General features: G+C 34.6%; 1 protein-coding gene across 2 annotated transcripts in view; it reads left to right on the top strand.

Moving 5' to 3' along the window:
* LOC123653460 (restin homolog) overlaps positions 1-22,090 on the top strand; it is a 68,212-nt gene extending 46,122 nt beyond the window's left edge. For both annotated transcript variants that reach the window (XM_045589455.1, XM_045589457.1), the window contains 15 exons: positions 23-175; positions 278-514; positions 590-779; positions 879-1,095; positions 2,961-3,014; positions 10,322-10,462; positions 10,741-10,872; positions 10,949-10,969; positions 11,192-11,363; positions 11,440-11,796; positions 11,876-14,688; positions 14,771-14,913; positions 19,662-19,802; positions 21,031-21,200; positions 21,773-22,090. In XM_045589455.1, coding sequence (XP_045445411.1) covers positions 23-175; positions 278-514; positions 590-779; positions 879-1,095; positions 2,961-3,014; positions 10,322-10,462; positions 10,741-10,872; positions 10,949-10,969; positions 11,192-11,363; positions 11,440-11,796; positions 11,876-14,688; positions 14,771-14,913; positions 19,662-19,802; positions 21,031-21,200; positions 21,773-21,819 — 4,988 coding nt within the window. In that variant the 3' untranslated portion in view covers positions 21,820-22,090. The remainder of the gene's footprint in view (positions 1-22; positions 176-277; positions 515-589; positions 780-878; positions 1,096-2,960; positions 3,015-10,321; positions 10,463-10,740; positions 10,873-10,948; positions 10,970-11,191; positions 11,364-11,439; positions 11,797-11,875; positions 14,689-14,770; positions 14,914-19,661; positions 19,803-21,030; positions 21,201-21,772) is intronic.
* The last annotated feature ends 701 nt before the right edge of the window (positions 22,091-22,791 follow it).

The raw sequence follows: 22,791 nt of genomic DNA, 5'->3' as shown, positions 1-22,791 counted from the left end.
TTTTCAATTACTAATATTCCAGATCATAGCGTAGTTCTAACTGAGGACACCGACAGCTTTATAATAGGCGAACGTGTGTGGGTGGGTGGTACTAAGCCCGGCCAGATCGCCTATATCGGTGAGACACAGTTCGCACCAGGCGAGTGGGCCGGCATTGTCCTCGATGACCCCATAGGTGAGCAATATATTATAATTGTAACAGACCGATGTTATTGTTTAACATTACTATTATTAACATAATTTTTTACATGGTATTAAACTACATATTTAATTTCAGGTAAAAATGATGGATCTGTAGCTGGTTTTCGATACTTCCAGTGTCCAGAAAAACGTGGTGTATTCTCTCGCCTCACTAGACTAACACGTGAGCCCCTCATATCTCATGCACCACACGATGCATCACCTATTTCTGATGCCGGAAGTGTGTTCGAACGACCGCCTTCTGGCTCTGCAAGGCCTAGGCGCACACTCTCTCCAAATGGTAGCGTGCGGAGTATTGTTAGCAGTAAGATGAGTAAGTAGACCTAAACTTTCATGGAAAATTCATTATATAATGATATCAATAAGCTAAAAGTGTGTATGATTTTAGATGCTTCCATTTCAACAACCACAAATGGAGACTTCCGAATTGGCGATCGTGTAATTGTATCTAGCAGCCGTGGAAGTAAAGCTGGTACTCTCCGTTACGTCGGGGTTACCGAATTCGCTTCGGGTGTTTGGGCAGGCGTAGAACTCGACGATCCTCTCGGCAAGAACGATGGCTCCGTCGATGGGAAAAGGTAACTTCGCGAAGGGAACCGGTGGACAATCTCTTGTGATAGCTTCAAAGATCTTAATCTCTATACGTTAATGTTTTGGGATATATTAATCTCTTACAGATATTTCGATTGCGCGCCTCGCTTTGGACTGTTTGCTCCAATCTCGAAGGTGTCGCGTTCGCCGTCGAACCGCAAGCCGGGAGCCTGCGCGATCCACAGCAACGGTCGCGCGACTCCGCTCCGTCGCTCGAATTCTCGGGAGTCGCTCACATCGCTCGGGACCTCGATCGCATCTTCTCGCGTGGGGGTGAGGCTCGGGGTGACGTCGCTGGCTCAGGTAGGCTAGCCCCGCGCGCGCTCCGCCGAGCCGTCCCCCCGGTCGCCCCTCGCCCCTGCACGCCCCTTCAGCGCCCCCAACTTACTCGACAAGACTCTTCTCGTGAAGCACGTCGAGTCGGACCGTTGCGCTCTCATCGCTCTTCCTCAGCCGCGCGTCTACTACGATATCATTTTTCGCAATTCAAAGAAGGACGTAGCGATGCCGTGTAGTCTCAGCGAAACTCTGCCGAAGTCTTGGCGTTGTTCGGAGAGCACGTTGAGTGTGGAGACGCGTCCGAGCTTAACGAGTGGATCGAGTAGGTCGAGTAGGTCGATCGGGGTGAAAGGGGCGGGAGGGTCGCGCGGGGGCGAGGTGGTCCGCTGGGGCGGCCGTCCGGGCGCCGTGACGAGGGCCAGCCGGGGCGCGGCTACGGACCTGTTCGTGGAGCTACCGCCGTCGCGCTCACACTTTTCGGGTTTCGGGAAAAGCTACCATTTCTCTTGCGTGTCGCCCTTCCAATTCACATATCCCTATGTCGTGTATATTTGAAATCGCGGTTCCTAACTTTACCTTACAGTACGCTACGTAACATGTACAAACATATTTAACCGGTTCCATGTACTCCCTCCAATTTATCTAGATAGCTCCCGATAGACCAACATCCGTCCTCTTATAATCACTCAATTTTACTGACACTATGATATGATAACGACTTGTTATTGTATATATTTTTAAAAATATTTAACCATTGTACCAGTGGGTATATGCAAGAGTAATGGTCCCAGTAGATGCTGCTTTTTGTTGCATGTTTCAGTTTTAAGTTAATTTGGTCTGTAGCTGGCACTACCCTGGTTTGGCCCTTGTGTTAATTTTTATTTTGCAATACTTTTTATATTTAATTTTCATTTGCTATTTTTTATTTAGTTAAAAATTGTGTTTTCATCTTATTTAGGTCATGATTTCCCAATTTATTATGAAGAGTCACTGTTAAGGTGCTTATTTCGCATTTTACTTTAAATTAAGTTGAACAACAGTTCATAAGACTGCAGTAGAGTGGCGATTATAATTTGTCTGTGATATTATGTTTAGGAGGCTCAGGAGATGTGTCATGTATTTTTGTGTAAATAACATTGTGTATTTTGCTTTTTATTTATGGCATGGTGTTGACATAAACTGTTGTCAAGAAATTCCTTGATAGAATTATAGATATTCATTTTAAAGTAAATAACAATATGAAAAACACATAGACAACACTATGCTTTTTAGTTTTTTTTTTTTTTTTTTTTGTTATTTGAATTAATGAATAAATACAAAACCCGTCCTATGTTATTAATACATGTGCATTTTTAAACCTTTTATTTGCATTTAATTCACTACCGCACAGTGTGCTAATAAATAAACAGTATCGCTAATGTAGCAAAAAATAAAAGTAATCATACCAAAAAAAACATTTTATTTATTTTCATCTAGCGTAGTTAAAAATGGACCATACATGTTAAAACTGTCTTACGGACTTTAGTTGGGCTTCAAATATTTGAGGAGAGTAAATCTTACAATTCTAATAAAACTTTTTAACACAGATTATACTAATAATCCATATAAGTAGGATAGATAGGATAATTCCACCTTTGCCTTGTCCTATCCACCTTGTCTATAGAATATCACTTGTTAAAAAAAAATTGTATTGAAATAAAGCTTAATTATTATTTAAAAAAATAAAAAAATCTTCCGTAAGACAATTCTAAAGTGAATCGTCCCTAATGCACACTGTTCGATAGAAACGAGTGCGCTAACGTGTGATGTTTCTGTTTGCCGCGCATGTGCACTTTCACTAACGACACGTCACGTTGCGTCACGTCACGTCACGTCACGTCTCGCGACAGAGGGCCGGTCCACGCGCGTCGTCCACCCCGGTGTCGGCTAAGAACGCGCTGCAGGTACGGTACCCCACTATCGCGGCGCGGTAGGCCTGTAGATGTGTGTCATGCGTCAAAAACTAGATGGCGTTACTATAGTTAGACGTAATCGGCCAATGGGAGAAAGGTGATATGATGGTTACGAGGGTAGTTTGATAATTTTGGAGAAACATGTTTTAATTGATTAACAATTTTATATTTGTTATATTTCAAAATACTATTTTCTCAAATATAATACGGCTAATATGAAAATAAATTAGAAAAAATAATTTCGCTATTTAGTCTTGTCCTAAAGTATTATTATGAAGTACCAAGAGTCAAGAGTTCCTTTTCGGATCTTCTTGCTTAAAAGAAGAACAAATAAAGGGATGATATATAAAAAAAAAACTGTCATATACATCTATCCGATTAACTGATTTGCTTTAATTATAGGACCCAAAAATGTTTTTGAAGTTTAGCACATTTTATGCAGTAAGCACCTACCGCGCTCCAATAGCGGACTTCTATAACTTGTAATTGTACTGCATCTGCAGCACAACATTGAAGTTCATGGTAAATATTCTGGCATGTAATGAGTCTATAATTACCACTCAGATTTTCTATGAAGCAAGCACAAAGTTACGGTGATGCTATTTAAATTAACCTTAGAAAGTCTGCGGTAATATAGACTCAACAAATACTGTTTGATGAAAAGTTTATATTTATATGTGTTTGAAATTGATGTTTTACTCACAGACTAAACATAACTTTTATAATCTGTATTATTTTTTTTACAGAAGTTTAAACATAAATATTTTTGTCAATTACCGCACACTACAGTACAAAAATACCGCTTAATCATGTTCCAATATATTTAAATGAAAGTATGAATAAAAGACATAGCTTAGCTTTGCAAAACTGTGATATTGTTTGATTTTTCATAATATATGGTAATAATAAAAATTCCATTCAATTTGGACGAAAGTATATTATTGTATTTATTTATTAACTAATATTATTTTTAACATATATCTTACCAGTGCCTGTAAGTTTTGAAAATATTCATAATAATAAGTACTCACATTGTCACTAGCATTCCTTTGTGTTTAGGTTAGTTTTTTAATCTCCTTTTTAATGTAAGATTATAATAAATAATATACTACTTAAGAATAATGTTTTAGCCTAGTTTACTTCGTGGGAATGATAATTAACTGAGGTAATACCTAATAAAATATAATGGACGTGTGTCTAATTACTTGTTTATTATTAAATTGTAAATAAATATTATATAAACCTTATAGTGTTGTTTTATTGCACTAATCGCTGTATATTTAGCTTGTCCGCATGTTTAGTTAAGACAGGTCTTAGGAAAAGCACTGTTATGTAATACACTTAATCTTAAATATTCTTACCAAAGAAAAATCTGATTAAATTTTTTTCTTTTGTAAATTTTTGAATCTTAAAATATAGTTTTATGGCTTTTTTTTTCATAAAGATTGTATTATTGAAGGGTATGTTTTTTTTTCATCCGTGAGTATAAAATTTATTTTATCTAATTTATTTAATTACCTGTTTGAATTTAGAAGTTGCATATCAAAGTATCTCATTGAATATTCTAATATCGGAATATTTTAATATTACTAGTTTTATCCGTCAGCGTCGTCCGCTTAGATTTTATCTTATATTTTTAAACCGTTGAAATACGATGATACGAATGTCTAATCAAAAGTCGAAAAATATTTTTTTTTTCTTTATAGCTTTAAAAAGTAGCGGAACTCTGTTGCTTTAATCGCACATGTACATATCTCCCTAGAAGAACTTATTTATTGAGTGTTTAAGTATTTTAAGAACCTACTGACAAAACTTTTGAAACCAAGTATGAAATTTAATTTCATATTTTACGATCGGCGATCATAAATCAATCTCTCAGGACTTATGATTTTATTAATATAGACATAGAAAATATTACAGTATCCAAGCTATCTGAACATCCTTTGTAGAACAGATATATAAAACTACAAATCGAAATAAAAATTCGGCAAATTTATAAAAACTCACTAAATTGTATTTTTTTTTTCTTTCGATAATGCATTTAAACTAAAAAGTAAGATATAATTGAATCGAAGTAACTTCAATAAAAGATAGTTTAAAGAATATCGGCTATGTTGGTAATTATTATAAAAATAATAATTCTATCGCAATTTTATATTGAGATTTGTGATATCATTCGGTACAAAAGTGGATTGTCAACTTTTTTCCATTGAAGTAATCGTATGACTATCTATATCTATACAAATAAATAAAATTGGAGTGTCTGAAATATAGAAATAAATCTTATGTATGATTATGTGACACAAACCTTTTCCTGATTAACACAAGAAAAAGAATTATTACAATTTATGCAAACGTTTCGAAGTTATGCACATACATATACATAACTACATATGTTAAAGGAATCATTTTTATTTTTATTAGTTAGACCAAATATCAAAAATACCTAACTTAAAAACATAAATATATTGCTTAACTTAAATATTATTCAAGTTAACATAGCGTAATATTCTATCGAATTTTAATTTTAGGTACACCTAGATATACCTACGTATTTTCACATGCGCAGACAGAGCTCACCCCTATATATTCTTGGCAGAGTCCCAACTGCGCCCGAATACAGTCTACATTTTAAACTAAGTTCATTCTGATGGAAATTCTTCCGCACACACAAAATTGTTACGCCGGTAAATTCTATTCGAATTCTGGCGAATGACATTAAAAACAAGTACCAATGGTCGGTGTAATTAAATTATTGTATAGGTTGAGAAGTAACAAAAGAATTTTGTAAGGTTTCAGATTACATACTCTTCAACGAATTTCGTAACTGAAATTTTAGACAAGGGTAACAAAATCAATAACGTGCGATTGTATCAACGCAAAATACGCATGTACCTTCACACTTAGATATACATAATTATATGTATTTCTAGAAGTCCCTTGCGCTTCAATTAGCTTTGACATTTATGGCTACCATTACATTAACATGATTTATAGCGTGACTTCTTATATACTATTATTACTCCTGGAAATCAAGTCAATTTATTTAAAAATCAAAGAATTTTTATAAGGTGAATTATTTACAAAGTTTTTATATGATGCAACTGCTAACTTTGAACTTGACCGATAACCCGAAAGTTATGAGAGTTTTAAGCGCTCTCGCAATTATAATTATTTATTAAGCTTCAAATACATTTATGTATTATGCGATAATTATTCACGAGAACTTCATCAAAAATAATTTTTGTAAATATAATTGGTATATTTATTTAAAAAACAGGTATCTTTTTACTATCGTTTTCTGTAAAGACTACACAGTCTTAAGAATGCAGGCTGCACTTTTTATACTTTTTGTAAAGAACGTTTTAACGTCTTTGAACGTCCTCCTAGAGCAATTTTTCTTGTGAATGCTTTTTTTTGGATGTGTGTTAACACAGTTCCCTTAAAATCTATTAACCTGAAAATTGTAAACTTATGGTCTTGACATTTAACTTTAAATCGTTATTTTATTAAAAAATAACGTGTTATAAAATATGAAAATGTCATTATAAAACCATAAAAGTAGTAGGAATAACGGAATGTGGTGGCAATAAAATGAATATTTTCTGAGAAATTGTTTAAATAATATAACAAATTAATAGTTTACTGTCAACAAAAAGACGTTAGGATCGCTAGTTGGCGGTGCTAATGTGAATCAATAGCGTTTGAAAGGTGTTTTTGTTAAATCTAACGTCTCAATTCCGTTTAAGTAGGCATTTACGAGTATCCTACGCATTGATTTTCACCTACTTAATTGGTAGTCATTACCATATTTATGATTGTGCCTCCGTTTGTTTACAATCTTAGCTACCATATTATGTAAACTATCTGTTATTTCTGTTCTAGCATTTTCATGGCCGGTTATTATATTTGAATAAGAGGTTATTGTACTCTGTCAAATATATTTTTATATATTAAAAAAAATATATCCAGGCGTTAGGTATATGAAATTACTAAATATTTATTAAAAAAAAAAAAAAAACAGGAAGACAGTGAAATATTAATTTATTGAGCTTCGTTTCGGGGTTTACACGCATATTTTTAGAATTTTGGGATAAAAAGTAGCCTGCTTATTATATTGGATCTCCAATTATCTGCACCCACCGAGGACCGTTTAGCCGGATTTTTGAATTTTAAACATTAAAATTAAAAAGGTTTTCTTTGTTTGCTTTCTTCAAAATTTCACACGAATAAAAGGTAAAATTTCTGATTAGACATATTATGTTCCTATAAAGTGCATTTATTCTATTTTTAATTTGCCTAAATATAACTTCTTAGGGTGCAGTGAGAATCGGTCAAAAGCTAGGAAGTATTAATGTTTATGGATGTATATTTAATAAAATAATAAAAGATGCTGGTAGCATTTTATAATATCTACAATATAAGTAAGATAGAAAATAGAAGAAAAGATTATTTTAGTAGCCAAAAACACCTAACACATATTGTACTGGCTCGAAATGTGCAGCAAATTTTGATAAATAAAATTTAAATATTTGGTTCTAATTTAATGAGCGATAAATTATTATAAAAATGATCACCATTTGACCTTTTCAGCTTCATTTAAACTTGATTTCTCACTACCATAACTTTAATAAGAACTGTATACCCATATGTTTTTAACCGATTTAAAAAAAGGAGAAGGTTACTCAATTCGACCGTATATATACATATATATTTTTATTGTTCGGGGATAACTTTGTCGTTTATGAACCGATTTTGATAATTCTTTTTTTTTGTTGGAAAGGAGATATTCCTGATGTGGTACAATGATAAGGAAACCAGGAACTGATGACGGTATCCCAGAGAAATCGAAGGAAACTCGAAAATCCGCATATTTTTTGACTGGATGTACCGATTTTGATAATTTTTACTTTTACTTAATCGAAAGTCGGTGTTTATCATGTGGTCACATTTCAATTACATCGAGATCTGATTACAACTTTTGGAGTAATCTTAAATAAATAAATTAACATCTACACAATACACACACGGTCGTCTGTTCCTAAGGTCAGCAACTTAATGCTTGTGTTATAGGTAACAGCCGACTGGTATATAGCTACATATTTTGTTTCGATAAACATACTTATAAATAATACATATATAAATATATAAATAAATATTTATATTACACCCAGACTCGGGGCGGGAATCGAACCCACAACCCTCGAAGCAGAAAGCAGGGTATTTACTTGACTACTTTTTCGTCTACCTACGTTGTATTACTTGTCGATATAATTGAAGTCGGTTTTTTTTTCGTTTGCCTGCAAACACTATTATCTTACTAGTTATTCAATCAATAGAACTATACCTATAATAAGCATCCTATTATAGATAGACGAATGGCAATATTTATGTATAAATAAAGTAAAGAAACTATTAATTACTTATTAACATTGCTATGATTAACAATACGGTAAATATAAGTCTATTTAATACAATATTGTACAAAAAATTTATAAATTGTCAGAAACTTGAATGATAATTACTTTAAGATTGGCTTTATTTCGGCTTCTCTAAAATCGTGGCGAGTAGTTCCGGCCACCAGAATACACTACTACCGCTACTACGCCACCGCCGGTACCCGCCAATGTGGTGGCTGGAACTACCCGATTCAACTTTGAACAAAAGCATGACTAGTAGGTACTTACTAAAAGAAATCTTATTTTTTTAAACGGTAATAAATACATAAGCTAATGTCAGAACTTAATGTTGTCCGGGAAATGTAGGCATTTACTTATGTATTTTCAACTCTACGCTCTTTTTTTACAATGATCCGCGATGTGCCGCGATCGTTATTCACCATTTCAGTACAACCGGACAAAATATCAACCGAGTTCTACTTATTGCACCTTTCTGTTAAAATACAAAAGAACAAAGAAACACGAAAAAAATGATTATTTACAATACAATACAAATAGTGCTTATATTAGAAATGACCGGGGCTACCGCCGTTCCACTACATAAAAGCGCTTTCTCTCATCTACCTAATATTTCGTACCCCTGTGGGTTCCATAATTATTTTTTGTATCTATAATTTTTGTAAGTGCATTGCGAAATATGGCTATGAATTAAGTAAATAAACATTTAAATCTTACATCGTAACATAAAAATAGAACATTTTATATTCACTGATGAGTTTTATTTTAATACTTCTCTGGTTGCAAGGCGTTCAATATTATTTATACACATAGGTAAGCAAAGTGCAGCAGGTGGGCAACATCAATGAGTTCACTCGAATATGAAGGAGTGAAATCAATAAATTCCATAAATATTCATTCTGATCATATCGAGCTTAGTTACATTACATGTTAGGTACTAGAGACAATCAATTTAAATACTGACTTACATTCACCCTCTTTTCTCATTTCTGAAAGCATCAGAAAATGGCATGGGTAGTTCCAAAACGTAAACAAATCTAGTAGCCAATCACTATCGTTAGGTTCGAGCACTACAAAAAGTAAGCAGTCAGTTTATAAGGTAACGAAGAACAAGCGAAGCACGAAACAACAACTTACTACGACGTTAGTAGAAAAGAGTTTTCGGGAACTTCAGCGGCAGTAATTGGAGATTTCAAGATGCAGTATATCTAGTTAAACAACGAAAACGCTTAGATAACGGAGTACTGTTGATGAAAGTATTATAAATTCAGTAATCGGATAAGGCATTGTAATGTAATAAAATTATATTTATGTATATGGTTCTGTAGATAATCAACGTTTACGAAATATTTGAGCTAGTACTAATACGAAATAACAACAAAGACAGGTAATAAGAAAATCATAGATAACGCGACGCTACTTAGAATTATGTTCTAAGCGTGATGTTATTAGTTATTTATGTACAAGGTCGTATGACTTATTTACAGTAAAAATGTATCGTAAACAATGTTCACAAGACAACACTAATATTATTATTTGGTATGACATTATGTGTTTTGTTAATACTATTGATTGAAATAGTTTTAAGTTACATCATTATTTTTCTTCTTATGAGCAATTATGATTTATTAATGTTAAAATAAATTACCAATGCTTTGAAAACACTTAAAGTAAAAATATAACTATCTTTATACGGATCTATTGCATAATGTTAAGAAATAGTATATGTAATGTTAAAATTTAAGTATTAGGTTTACGTTTAGATACAAAAATTGGAACATGGTTAAGGATATATTTGTATTTAATTATAGCAAATAAATATAAATTAAATTATCTACTTAAGTCATCATAGAGGTTTTATTTTGCTTGTTTACAACATAGGAATTACTACGAGAGAAACAGCAACATTTGGAGCGTTTACTGCAAGAGCGGGAGATCGAGAGGGCAGAGGTTGTTAAAGTGACGACGCAATTCGAACGCACAGAAAGCGCACTCGCACAGATTAGAAAAGAAGCTACACAGGTATATTAAAACAAATGTCATAATTTTTTAAAGGTTACAGCAGTAAATATTTTCCGTAAAGTCTGTAGCAGCCCGATTGGGTTAGTTTTTACTAGACAGAGGAACACAGCAAAGTAATAAGACCCTAGGGTCGGAAACGTGACCTAACCTCGTAACGAGACCACTATAGGCTACGGTATCGTCTACGTCTATGTATATCATAGGTAACTTCTGCCATCAGGTTACCGAGTCGAGAGGATGGTAAATTAATTTAATACTATATATTTTTATTTTTACAGGCGAATAACGAAAATGCGAAACTTAAAGTCGAACTTGACAAACTTAATAAATTGTTGGAAGATGAACGACAGAAGGTCGAAGATCTCATGTTTAGAAATGAAGAAGAAAATATTAACAAAGAAGATTATTATGTAAGTTTCAAACATTAATTTGTTAATTTAATTTTTTAGAGTAAAATAATTATTTATCATTTACCTTTCCTTGCAGAAATACAAAGAAGCAATGGAGGTATGTATTAGATATTTTCTTATTGTTAGTAATAAAATAATGCCAAAGCTATATTTGATGAAGTCGTGTTCGGTTAGTTTGGCTGAAGTATTACCAAATTTCGAACACCAAACAAAATTCCACAGAAGATCGGTTTAGAATATTTACTACTTATGCTACTTTCCTATCACTAGCTTTCCTCTCTTGCCACAAAGTAACTATAATATGCTTTCTAACGTACAGAAAGAGAAAGAAATGCGAGAAAAGCAGATACGTGATTTGGAAGCGGAAGTAGCATTACAAGCAGCTCGAGCCGAAACAACTAGTGCAGCGCTGAGAGCGCTTGAAGATCAACGCAGCGCAGAGATTAGTGCTTTAGCGGAGCAACACAAAGAAGAACTCGTTGCAGCGCAATGTTAGTGTCGCTAAAACTTAAATAAGTAAAATAAATTTGTAACTCACTAGAATGTAATATTTATTTATTTTTTCAGCATTATCGTCTGAACTACAGAAATTGTTGGATGAAGCGTATGCACTAATTAAAGAAAAAGAAAGTGAAAAAGACTCTCTTAGTAAAAGTATGTTTGAAGAACTAGTGAAAGTAAAAGCAGAGTCTGAAAAGGCACTAAGTGAAGCTAAAAGTAAATTAGCTATCTCGCAATCAGAGCTTGAAACGCAGCTTTCAGTACTAACGGCGAAGCTACAATTGACTGAATCGAAATTAGATACCGAGAAACAAAACGCGGAAAGGTTAAATAAAGAGAGTAGTCAAACTGTCATTGATCTAAATAGTAAACTGACTTCCCTTCAGGCAGCTCTTGATGATAAAACTTTAGAACTTAATAAAGGTTGGTAAATTATTATTTTCTTATAAAAAGTAAACCTATTTAGTTGCATAATTCATAATTATTCTAATTTTTATTCCAGTTGTGGGAATTAGTAAAGAACACGAAGTCAACCTAAATAAGGAACTTACAAAATTAAAAATGGAACTTAGCGCCAAAGTGGTAGATATTGAGCAGCTACAAGAGTTGAATAAAAGACAGGAATCTTCGTTTAAGGCATTACAAGAAGAAGTTAATCGTGTCAAAGAAGAATTAACAAATAAAATAAACGAATACGAAAACTTTTTAAATGAAGTTTCAAAACAGGATGAGAAGAATAAATCAGAAATTTTGAAGCTCCAACAAGACTTAAACGCTAAAACGAAAGAGTATGAAAAATTAGTTAACGAGTCTAATAAAACAACTACCACTAATGATAAACTTATAAACGGATATAAACAAACTATTCATGAACGAGATAAAGAAATTATAAAATTAAAAGATGAGATCGAGGAAACAACTGCTAATTTTAATATTAAGCACACCAAAATTGCCGAAGAACATAAGAAAGAAATTGAGAATCGTAATAGTAAAATTGAGCAATTAATTAAGGAAATCGAATCTCATAAACAAGCGTTAGACCAGAGTAAAATTGAATTTAATACTTTGAATACACAGTTTATAATAAATGTTGATGAATTAAACGCGTTAAAGGAAGAAAATAAAAACTTAAAAAATTCTCTTAATGAAGTATCTCAAGCAAACACTGAACTCAAAGCTAAGATTTCTGAAATGGAATTAGAAATTGGGGAATCTAAACGTCAGCTTAACAGTGCTATGGAAAGATGTGACGAAATACAAAAATCGAAAGAAAAAGTAGAGACAGAATATTTAAATCTTACCGGTCAAACGACTGATTCTAATGAACAATTTAATAAGTTGTCACAACACTTGAAGCAAACTGAAAATGAACTACAGGAACTGAAAGATAAACATAGAGAAGCTACCAATAATTGTGGACGAATCGAACAAGAATTTAAGCAAAAAATATTTAAGATACAAGAAGATTTTGCTTTAGAACGAGGTCAGTTAGTTAGATCGGTAGATGAAAATATTGAAAAACTTCAATTGGCGGAAATTAAAATAAAGGAGTATGAGGCTCTCAGCTTAGAAGTAAGTAACCGCCTTAAAGAAGTAGAAAATCAACATGATAAGTTGTTGGATGAAAACTCAATGTTAAAGAATGAAATAGAAAACTTGAAAGTCAAAGAACAAGAATTAAATAACGAGCACGACTCAATTCGAAAGAAACTAGAAATTGACATTGAAAAGTATAAACAAGAGATATCGCTTCTTAAAGCCGAAGGAGCTACTTCGGAAGTCAAATTAATGGAAAAGGTTGATCAACTTACTGAAGCACAAAATGACTTAAACAACAAACTCGAAGAGGCACGTAAACATGAAGATTCATTACAAAAAATATTAGACGATATGACTTCACAGTTAAATAACCAAAAAGTTCATTACGAAAAGGAAGTTATTCAATTGCAAGAGCGGTTAAACTCTGTTAGTAATGAAGCTAAAGCTTATAAAGAAGAAGAGATTCGATTGAATGAATTACTCCAAGAAAAGCAAAACTGTATAAAGGATTTGACTCTTAAATTAGAAATGCTAGAAGTAGATATTAAATCGAATGGAGAATTAGTTTTTGAAAAAGATCGCCAATTGACCCAACTAATAGAAGAGCTCAATAAAACGACTGAATTAAAAAATAAATTAGAAGAACAGTTAAATACGAGTAGCGTAGAAACAAATACTATAAAGCAACAATATGAAAATCTTTTAAGCAATTCTTCCGCTGAAGAATCGCTAAGAAATGAACAACTGAAACAATTAGAGTCGATTAAATCTGAAATGGCTGTTCTATTTAATGATAAAAAAACAATAGAGGACAAATATAAAGAATCATCGACTGAAATATTAAATCTGAAGAGTCAACTTGAAGAAACTACAATCAAATTAAAAGAAAACGTTGAAAAGTTGAATGAGTTAAACAAAATTAATGATGAAAAAGACGATTTAATAAAAGCTCAAAATGATAAAAATGTAATAAATTCTAATAAAGAACAACAACTAGAAGAAAATATAATAAAGCTTCAAAAAGAGGTTAATGATTACAACGTAAAATTAGAAGAAAAGCAGTTAGAAATAAACAAATTAAACGAAATAGTAATACAAAGTAACCAAATACAAGAAACAGTTAAACTTCTAGAATCTGAGAATAGTGACCTAAAAGCAAAACACGCCGTTGAAATTGAATCTCTAAATAACACATTAAAAACATTACAAAACAATTTAACGGAACAAGGAAAACAACTTGAAGACTTAGAAAATACTAAAGAAAAAGTGAATGATTTAAAACAATTACTATCAAAGTCAGACGAAGATATAAAGAAACTTACAAACATTAATGAAGCTCAAAAACTAAACTACGAAGACTTAAACCGACAATTGCAACGACAGTTTGATGAGTATAAAAGAGAAAGTAAAAGTGTTAAACACGAACTAAATAATAAAATAAATGATTACGAGAAACAGTTACAAGATTCAAAAGATAAAATGTCGTTAGAATCAGATAACCTAAATAAGTTACAAAGTAAACTTTCCGAAAGCGAAAGTAAGATTTTGGAGTTAACGAAAAAACTTGAATTGTTAGAGATTCAAGAAAATAAGTCCAGCAAAGATGAAAAATTAGAAAAGTTAACCTTAGAATTACAAGCTACGAGACAATCAGGTGCTGAATCCTTAGTAAATAGTGAAAAAATAATTAATAATTTAAGAGCAGATATTGAGACTAATAATAAAGAAATTAAGGCTAAAAATGAACTAATCTTAAAATTGCAAGAAGAAGTGAAGGTAAATTACTATTTATTTTGAATATATTTACTACACAAAAAAATTTGATTCCAATAAAAAAAAAAATATTTATTTATTACAGACTCAAAAGGCCAAAGTAGAAATAGCAGAAAGAGAAAAACTTCTTATACAAAAAGAAATTGCTAAAAACGGTAAAGAGATTAGAGATAAAAACGATAACAATGCAATGGGTCTATTAGGACAAGGCGATAATGCTTCGGAAAAGTAAGTATCCATAATATTTATTACATACTAGCTGTGCCCAGCGCGCGTCGCTACGTTTTTTTTTTTCGGTCGTACCAACTCAGAAACCTTTGTGGGCACAATGCACAACACTTTGCTGAAGAACGTGACATGATCAAATGCAGTTTACGATTCTATAAAGACGTACAGAGAAACATTCATTATATATATTTTTAGGAGAAACAAACTTATTTATTTAAAAAAAAGACAGAAAACCGAACACTTAACTTCTATTTATTACTCATTTTTACAAATATAACAATTATCACAAAAATTAACCTTAACCACTAACTTAATCGAAAATAATGACCGAGAATTACAATTTAAATTAACCAAGCAAACAACAGTTACTTTGAATATAAAAATGATCAACGCACTCGTCATGAAACAACGACCTATCGTTCCGAAAGCCGAGAAGCAAAAGAGCCCTCTGAATGGGTAGGGACTGCTTTTATAGACGTTGTTGCATGACGTTACAAAACGTATTAGCGGGTAGGAAACTATTTTTATTAACACTGTTGCACGACGTCACGAAACGTATTACAATAATCGATATTATGCTAACACGGCCTCTCCTGACGGTGCGCCGTCCTCGGTGCACATTTTCACCACGAACGCCGTCGGTGGACGCTGATAAGGACTCGAGCTCGCCGTCTCCAGGAAGCAGTAGCGGGAGCCGTCGAAGGCCCAAGCTGAGCATTATCACATTCATCGTCTGTAGCAGACTTATGTGATCAACGGACAGAGGCAGCACTACACGATACCTACTATGTGATCAACGGACAGAGGCAGTATTACGCAATATCCACTATATGATCCAGGGACAGAGGCAGTATTACGCGATATCCACTATGTGATCCAGGGACAGAGGCAGTATTACGCGATATCCACTATGTGATCCAGGGACAGAGGCAGTATTACGCGATGTCCATCATGTGATCCAGGGACAGAGGCAGTATTACGCGATATCCCTTGGGCAGAGGCTATATTATGCAATACCCATCACACAAGATTCACTTTACCTTACGGGCAGAGGCAGTATTACGCGATACCCACTATGTGATCCAGGGACAGAGGCAGTATTACGCGATATCCCTTGGGCAGAGGCAGTATTACGCAATACCCATCACACAACATTTACTTTATCTTACGGGCAGAGGCAGTATTACGCGATACCCACGATGTGATCCAGGGACAGAGGCAGTATTACGCGATATCCCTTGGGCAGAGGCAGTATTACGCAATACCCATCACACAACATTTACTTTATCTTACGGGCAGAGGCAGTATTACGCGATACCCACGATGTGATCCAGGGACAGAGGCAGTATTACGCGATATCCCTTGGGCAGAGGCAGTATTACGCAATACCCATCACACAACATTTACTTTACCTTACGGGCAGAGGCAGTATTACGCGATACCCACTTTGTGATCCAGGGACAGAGGCAGTATTACGCGATATCCCTTGGGCAGAGGCAGTATTACGCAATACCCATCACAAGAAGCAGACAGAGGCAGTATTACGCTTGTCTCAAATAACAAAACGGTCATTTTGTCACGTCGTGCCAGCAACGTGCAGGTGCCATCGCACGTGTACAGTTCCGCACCACACCGCTATACGGAGCCACCACACGCATGACTACGCCGACACGCGTGACCACACGTAAAGGCATCTCACATACCACACTATTCATGTACATTGCTGTAAAATACAGCAATTAGTTAGCTTGCTAATTCATGAAAAATATAGCAGTGTAAATATGTAGTACTGTGTGGCTACGGTACTAAGGAACATAGCCACCCTCTCTCTTCCCGCGGGTGTCGTAAGAGGCGACCAAGGGACAACACAGTTCCGCCACCACCATGGAACCCAAAAAGCCGACCGGTGGCGGGACAACCATCCAACCGCTGGCCCCGAAATACACAGACCGAAGATGGGTAGCAGCGCCCCCGGCGTGACAAAGCCAGCCCCGTGGTCACGAACCCGCCTGTCCAGCGTGGCGACCACGGACAAAACACACGAGTTCACGCCACGCTTGGCGCAAACTTGTGGAGGCCCATGTCCAGCAGTGGACTGTATAGGCTGTAATGATAATGATAGCAGAGGCTTCACGCTTGCTTACCCGTACTGCTAACATGGCGGTGTATACCAACCGCTATCGAAGAATACGAAGCACGTGTCTGGCGTCCACTCGCCGAGCCACTGCACCATGTGTTCAGAGGCTGCTCGTATCGTCTTACCATAGGAGCCTGCCAGCAACTTCAACTCGTATCGGTTATGCGGGAGTGCGCTAAGCACACTGTAAGTGCTTGCTAGATTTTAATCACAAAGACAAGGTCCGCTACAGCAAAGATTCGCCGTTTCTTAATAATTTGGCAATACAGATATAGCCTGTAAGACTTAGAAATTGGTTAATCTGTCTTGCGTTGGTAGGCTTCGGTGACTGAATAATGCCTCAATTTTACTAAAGCTCGGCCAAAAGGGTAAATTAATCAACCAAGACATTCTACCTGTTTCTAAAAAGATACTCGACTTAAAGCTGCTTCACGTTCTATCCTGCATCACACAATCATTTAACCACGACTGCGCTTCATCCCGTAAACAACTACCCACACGACCTAAACTCGCGACAGAAATTAAACGACGAACGATCATTACTGGTCCTCTCGTTTAATCAAATTTTGGCATCGCCCTTAAAACAATTAGTGACTCGCGATAAGCACTAAATCGTCCCAATTATTAATTCACTTCGTTCTATTGACTTCCACACTCCAAAATCGTGCACAGCCGGATCAAAATTGGAGACACAATAACTCTGCGGCTTGGTTTAAGCAATGAATTTCGTGATGAGTTGACTGTCGATTGTTCGAAAGTAGACAGACGAGTCATAATCGCATCTATCGTATATCGTAATCGAACTACTACATCTGCGCGAACGATATCTACCCGAAAGTAACGAATACTCACTGCTACTGCGTGATAACCGTTCGCGATTCTCCGAACACAGCCTGCGTGGTCGCAGGGAACGTTCAGTAAGTTGACACGGCGCCCACTCGCGACGATTGCACACACCTGAGATAACCTTTCATCGTCAGATTCACTTCGCGATCTATGACGACGGCGATTTACCCGTGACGGCCTATTGCGCGTTTGTTCTTTCCTTATAGATTTACCGCGGGACTGCCTATTTTCACGGCTAGGAGTCCTACCTGATCGACTATGTAAACACGAACCGCACGATCGTGGACGCGGCATGACGATTTCAAATTAACGGCTGTTTGCTTATGAAGTGGTGTCGTAAGGAGCAATCCCACTTCTGATTTTAGGAGAAACAAACTTATTTATTTAAAAAAAAGACAGAAAACCGAACACTTAACTTCTATTTATTACTCATTTTTACAAATATAACAATTATCACAAAAATTAACCTTAACCACTAACTTAATCGAAAATAATGACCGAGAATTACAATTTAAATTAACCAAGCAAACAACAGTTACTTTGAATATAAAAATGATCAACGCACTCGTCATGAAACAACGACCTATCGTTCCGAAAGCCGAGAAGCAAAAGAGCCCTCTGAATGGGTAGGGACTGCTTTTATAGACGTTGTTGCATGACGTTACAAAACGTATTAGCGGGTAGGAAACTATTTTTATTAACACTGTTGCACGACGTCACGAAACGTATTACAATAATCGATATTATGCTAACAATATATACTAGCGACCCGCTCCGGCTTCGCACGGGTATAAAATATAATTATAGCCTATGTCATTCACTGAAAAAATGCTTAAAATCGATCCAGTAGTTTTGATTTATTCATTACTGCCCGTGACCCGCACGCGTTAACTTAGAGTAAAAGCCGGCCGGAACCGCCGCAAACGCTACGTACCGCGATTTTTAAATCTGTAATATCTTCGAAAATATTCATTTAAATCATTTGCTGTAAAGGGCCATATAGATCTATATTAAATAAAAAATATATTTAAGGTATTTAATTGGATAAGGATTAATGCTGTATTGGTTAAAATCGCTTCGAAAATTAGCCACTATTTGTCGTAAAAAGTAAATGACAAAAAAATGTTATTGTGGGATATCCATAAGAGATAGGTATATACCATCGCGGAGTTTTCTGTAGACCTTTTCAATGTGTACAATACTTAGTACATTATTTTGATAAATCTCGTAGGGTTCAGCCTGCGTTTGCAATGTAAGCGAAATAAAATAATTATTTACGACATAACATTAGAAAACTCAAAAATAACAGTATTTCTCCACTATTTAATGGATGTTATTATACATATAAACCTTCCTCTTGAATCAATATATCTATTAAAAAGAACCGCATCAAAATCCGTTGCGTAGTTTTAAAGATTTAAGCGTACATACATGTGCAGGGACAGAGAAAGCGACTTTGTTTTATACTATGTAGTGATAGTGATATATGGTTTGAAGTAACCGAATTTGATAAATATTTGGAAATCCAAGCCTTATTTTAGAACGCTCTTAAAAATATAAACATAAACTATATATTTCTTAATATATATAAATAAACTCCGTATTATTTCCACGTTGATATTCAAGTCTTTTAGAGCTGATATAAACCATGATGGAATAGGTCGTAATTTGTAGCAAAAAGATTTAAATGAATACAATAATAAGTACCAAAAATAAACGATCTAAAAACTTAACATTAATCTAAATTAAACTTTGTCTTCAACAGGACACCAGATGATAAGGAAATTTTGGACGGACAAGTGAGCTTCTTAAACTCTGTGATAGTAGACATGCAACGCAAGAATGAGCAACTAATGGCGCGGGTTCAAGCGCTCGAAGGTGGAACCGTCCCCGAGCCTCCACTATTGTAAGAAAACAATTGTTTTTATTTCTGTATTTAGTATCACTATGATAGAATTTTTATACAATTAAGTCGGCCAACAAGTGTACGGCTCACTTGATAGTAAGCAATTACCGTAGCTTATAGACGCCTGCAACAACAGAAGCAAAACAAGTACTTTGCTGAACCTATCCCCAACCCTCCCTAGGAGCTCTGGTTATCTTACTCACACAGTAACACAAAAGTACTGGAGAGTAGGATCATTTAGCGGTAATCTTCGGTAAGTTCGAGGTACTGACTCAGTCAGGTTTCTCCAGATTTTGGGTCGAATATTTCCTACTGTACCCTACCTCAATAAAAATATAGTCATTTAGCAGTACTTCCTCCATGATTCATACCTTTACAAGCATGTATTACGTTGTCGGGAACTAATAAAAAGCATTATCTCTTGTAAAGATCTTTTTCTCAATAGTAGTGAAATTAATAGTGTTTAGAAATCTCTTTCTTTATTACATCATAAAAAAATTATGCTAGACAGACAGTATCTAGAAAATAACATAAGTCCACCCGGTGTACTAAACAATCTTCTTAACTAGCTGTTAATACAATAAATATATATAGAAATGAATATTTTTATGTACCAAGTTTATGGTAGTAACTGGTTAGTCATTGGTACACCTTCTTTCCGCTAAAGTCTCATGTCCTTAGCCCAAAGGTTGTCTGAAAGAGATCGCTCTTTTAGCGATAGCACCACCTTTTGTCCATTTCTATATTTTGTCGTTATTATATTCTTTCTCTGTTTAATTGTGGTGTACAATAAAAAATATTTTTGTTGTATTTTCTAAAATTAATATTATAATTAATTAATTTTCTTTTAACACACAATATACAATACAATGAAGATTTATTTTACAATTAGCTGTGCCCGTGACTTCGTCCGCGTGGAATTAAAATAAATTATTGTTCAGTTCGCAAAGTGACATAATAAATAAATTTCTGAAATAAAAGTAGCCTAAGTTACTCCGTTATCTGCCAGTGAGAGTCTCGTCTAAAACGGTCCAGTCGTTTCAGAGATTAGCCGGAACAAATAGACAGACAAAAATTGTAAAAAATGTTATTTTGGTATATGTACCGTGTATACATCCATAAGCGTTTAGTAAAAGCAGCTATTTTAATATTACAAACAGACACTTCAATTTTATTTATTTGTATAGAAAAGTTAGATGTTCTCACTTTTTATTTATTATTTTTCTAGTAATGGACGTAAAGTCCGCGCTGTAGCTCCTCGTCTATTCTGCGACATTTGTGACGTGTTCGATGCTCACAACACGGACGACTGCCCGCGACAGTCCGTCGAACCCGAGAAACCGCCTGCGACCAAAAAACAACCACTGCCCCCGAGACCCTACTGTAACATTTGCGAAGGTACTTACTTATATTATATATTCTGAATTAAATCAGCCTGTAAATGATAAAGTTGTCGTCTTACGAATCATCCTGCAACATCCCACTACTGGGCATAGGCCTCTTTCTCCAAGTAGGAGAAAGGTCGGATCTTAATCCACCACCCTGCTCCACTGCGGTTTGGCAGATATATTCCCTACTATGAGTAACGATCGCTATCCGAGCGCTTAAAGTGCTCTCCGAAATACGGTAAGGAGACGACCCACAAGGACAGACAACAAGACCGGAAAAAAATATTTGTACAAATACAAATATCCTTTCCGAGCAGAAATCGAACCCGCAATCGCCTAAGGGTGGGCAACACGGTGCACGCACCACTAAACTTGAGCGATGTCAACTATACAAAATACAACAATAGATAGTTGTCGTTTACTACATATACATATAGATATGTATTTCAAACCAAATTTAGCTTCAATTCAATGTCCAACAATTTATTACTCTAAAACCCTGAATATCATGCAGTGCCTAAGCTTCACTAATATGAGGTATCAGTCTGACTTAGGATTAAAATGATATTTTTTTTATTCCAGTATTTGGGCATGCAACGGAGAACTGTGATGAAGAAGAAACATTTTAATACCTATTTATTATTTTAGTATTAATGTTACCGTTGTTACTGTTATTCGTTTCACGTAGGTATTATTTATTGTTTACCATGAAGATGGTATTGCTTGTTTTAATAGAAAATAAAAATAGAAAAAGATTTTGTAAATAAGAAATACGTTATAACTTTTTATTTAAATATTTTTTTAAGGTAATGGGAAATGGAATTAAATATTTTCTTATGCATTATCCAGATATAATGCATATAGAGAAGTAGCTAAATGAACACAAATCAATTTCCTTAACAATCATGGGTTTTAATATTTTATTGTCTTCGTCACGTTTTAATTTAAAATACTAAAATGAACACCAAAACTATCACAATTTTGTAATTTAAATAAATTGATTCGAAATATATTGGTTTTATTTAAATAAATCACCTCCTAACGGACAATATTATACAACTCTTAAAATCTGTAATGGATAAATTCTTATGACATATCACGAAGTATACAATTATTTTTTACATTAGAAACAAAATGTAAGTATTATAATTCATTGTTACCCTTAAGAAACTTAGTCAAAGAATTGTGCTGTACGTAATATCTACTAGGTAGTAGTAGACACATTAGTGAAAAATGTTGCAGATTGATTATTTTTTAAGTGAGCCATTAATGACATTAACGTATAGCTAACGAAAACAATAAACTTGAGGAATTGACTTAATTAATAAAACTTTTGCCTTAGTATTATACCAGGAGGTGAATAAAATTGTGTCTCCTATCACAAGTGATCGAGTCTATAATTTTTGTGATTCTAACCGGTCTTCGTCAGAAAAAAATAACGCATTTTTTGTCCTAATTCACGTTCTTCTATCTGCTATATATAGTTACAGAAAAATATTATGTAAGTAAAACTTCTTAGGCTTGACTTGGGGAGTATGCTGGTTAATGCGTGACGAGAGCGTTACGAAAAGTGTGATCGGGCGTTGCAAACTGAAGTTGAG

This window comes from Melitaea cinxia, chromosome 5 (assembly GCF_905220565.1).
Source record: "Melitaea cinxia chromosome 5, ilMelCinx1.1, whole genome shotgun sequence".
In the NCBI taxonomy this organism is placed as follows: Eukaryota; Metazoa; Arthropoda; class Insecta; order Lepidoptera; family Nymphalidae; genus Melitaea; species Melitaea cinxia.
Note: the sequence above shows the minus strand (reverse complement) of the source record. Positions and strands in the feature narration are given on the sequence as shown.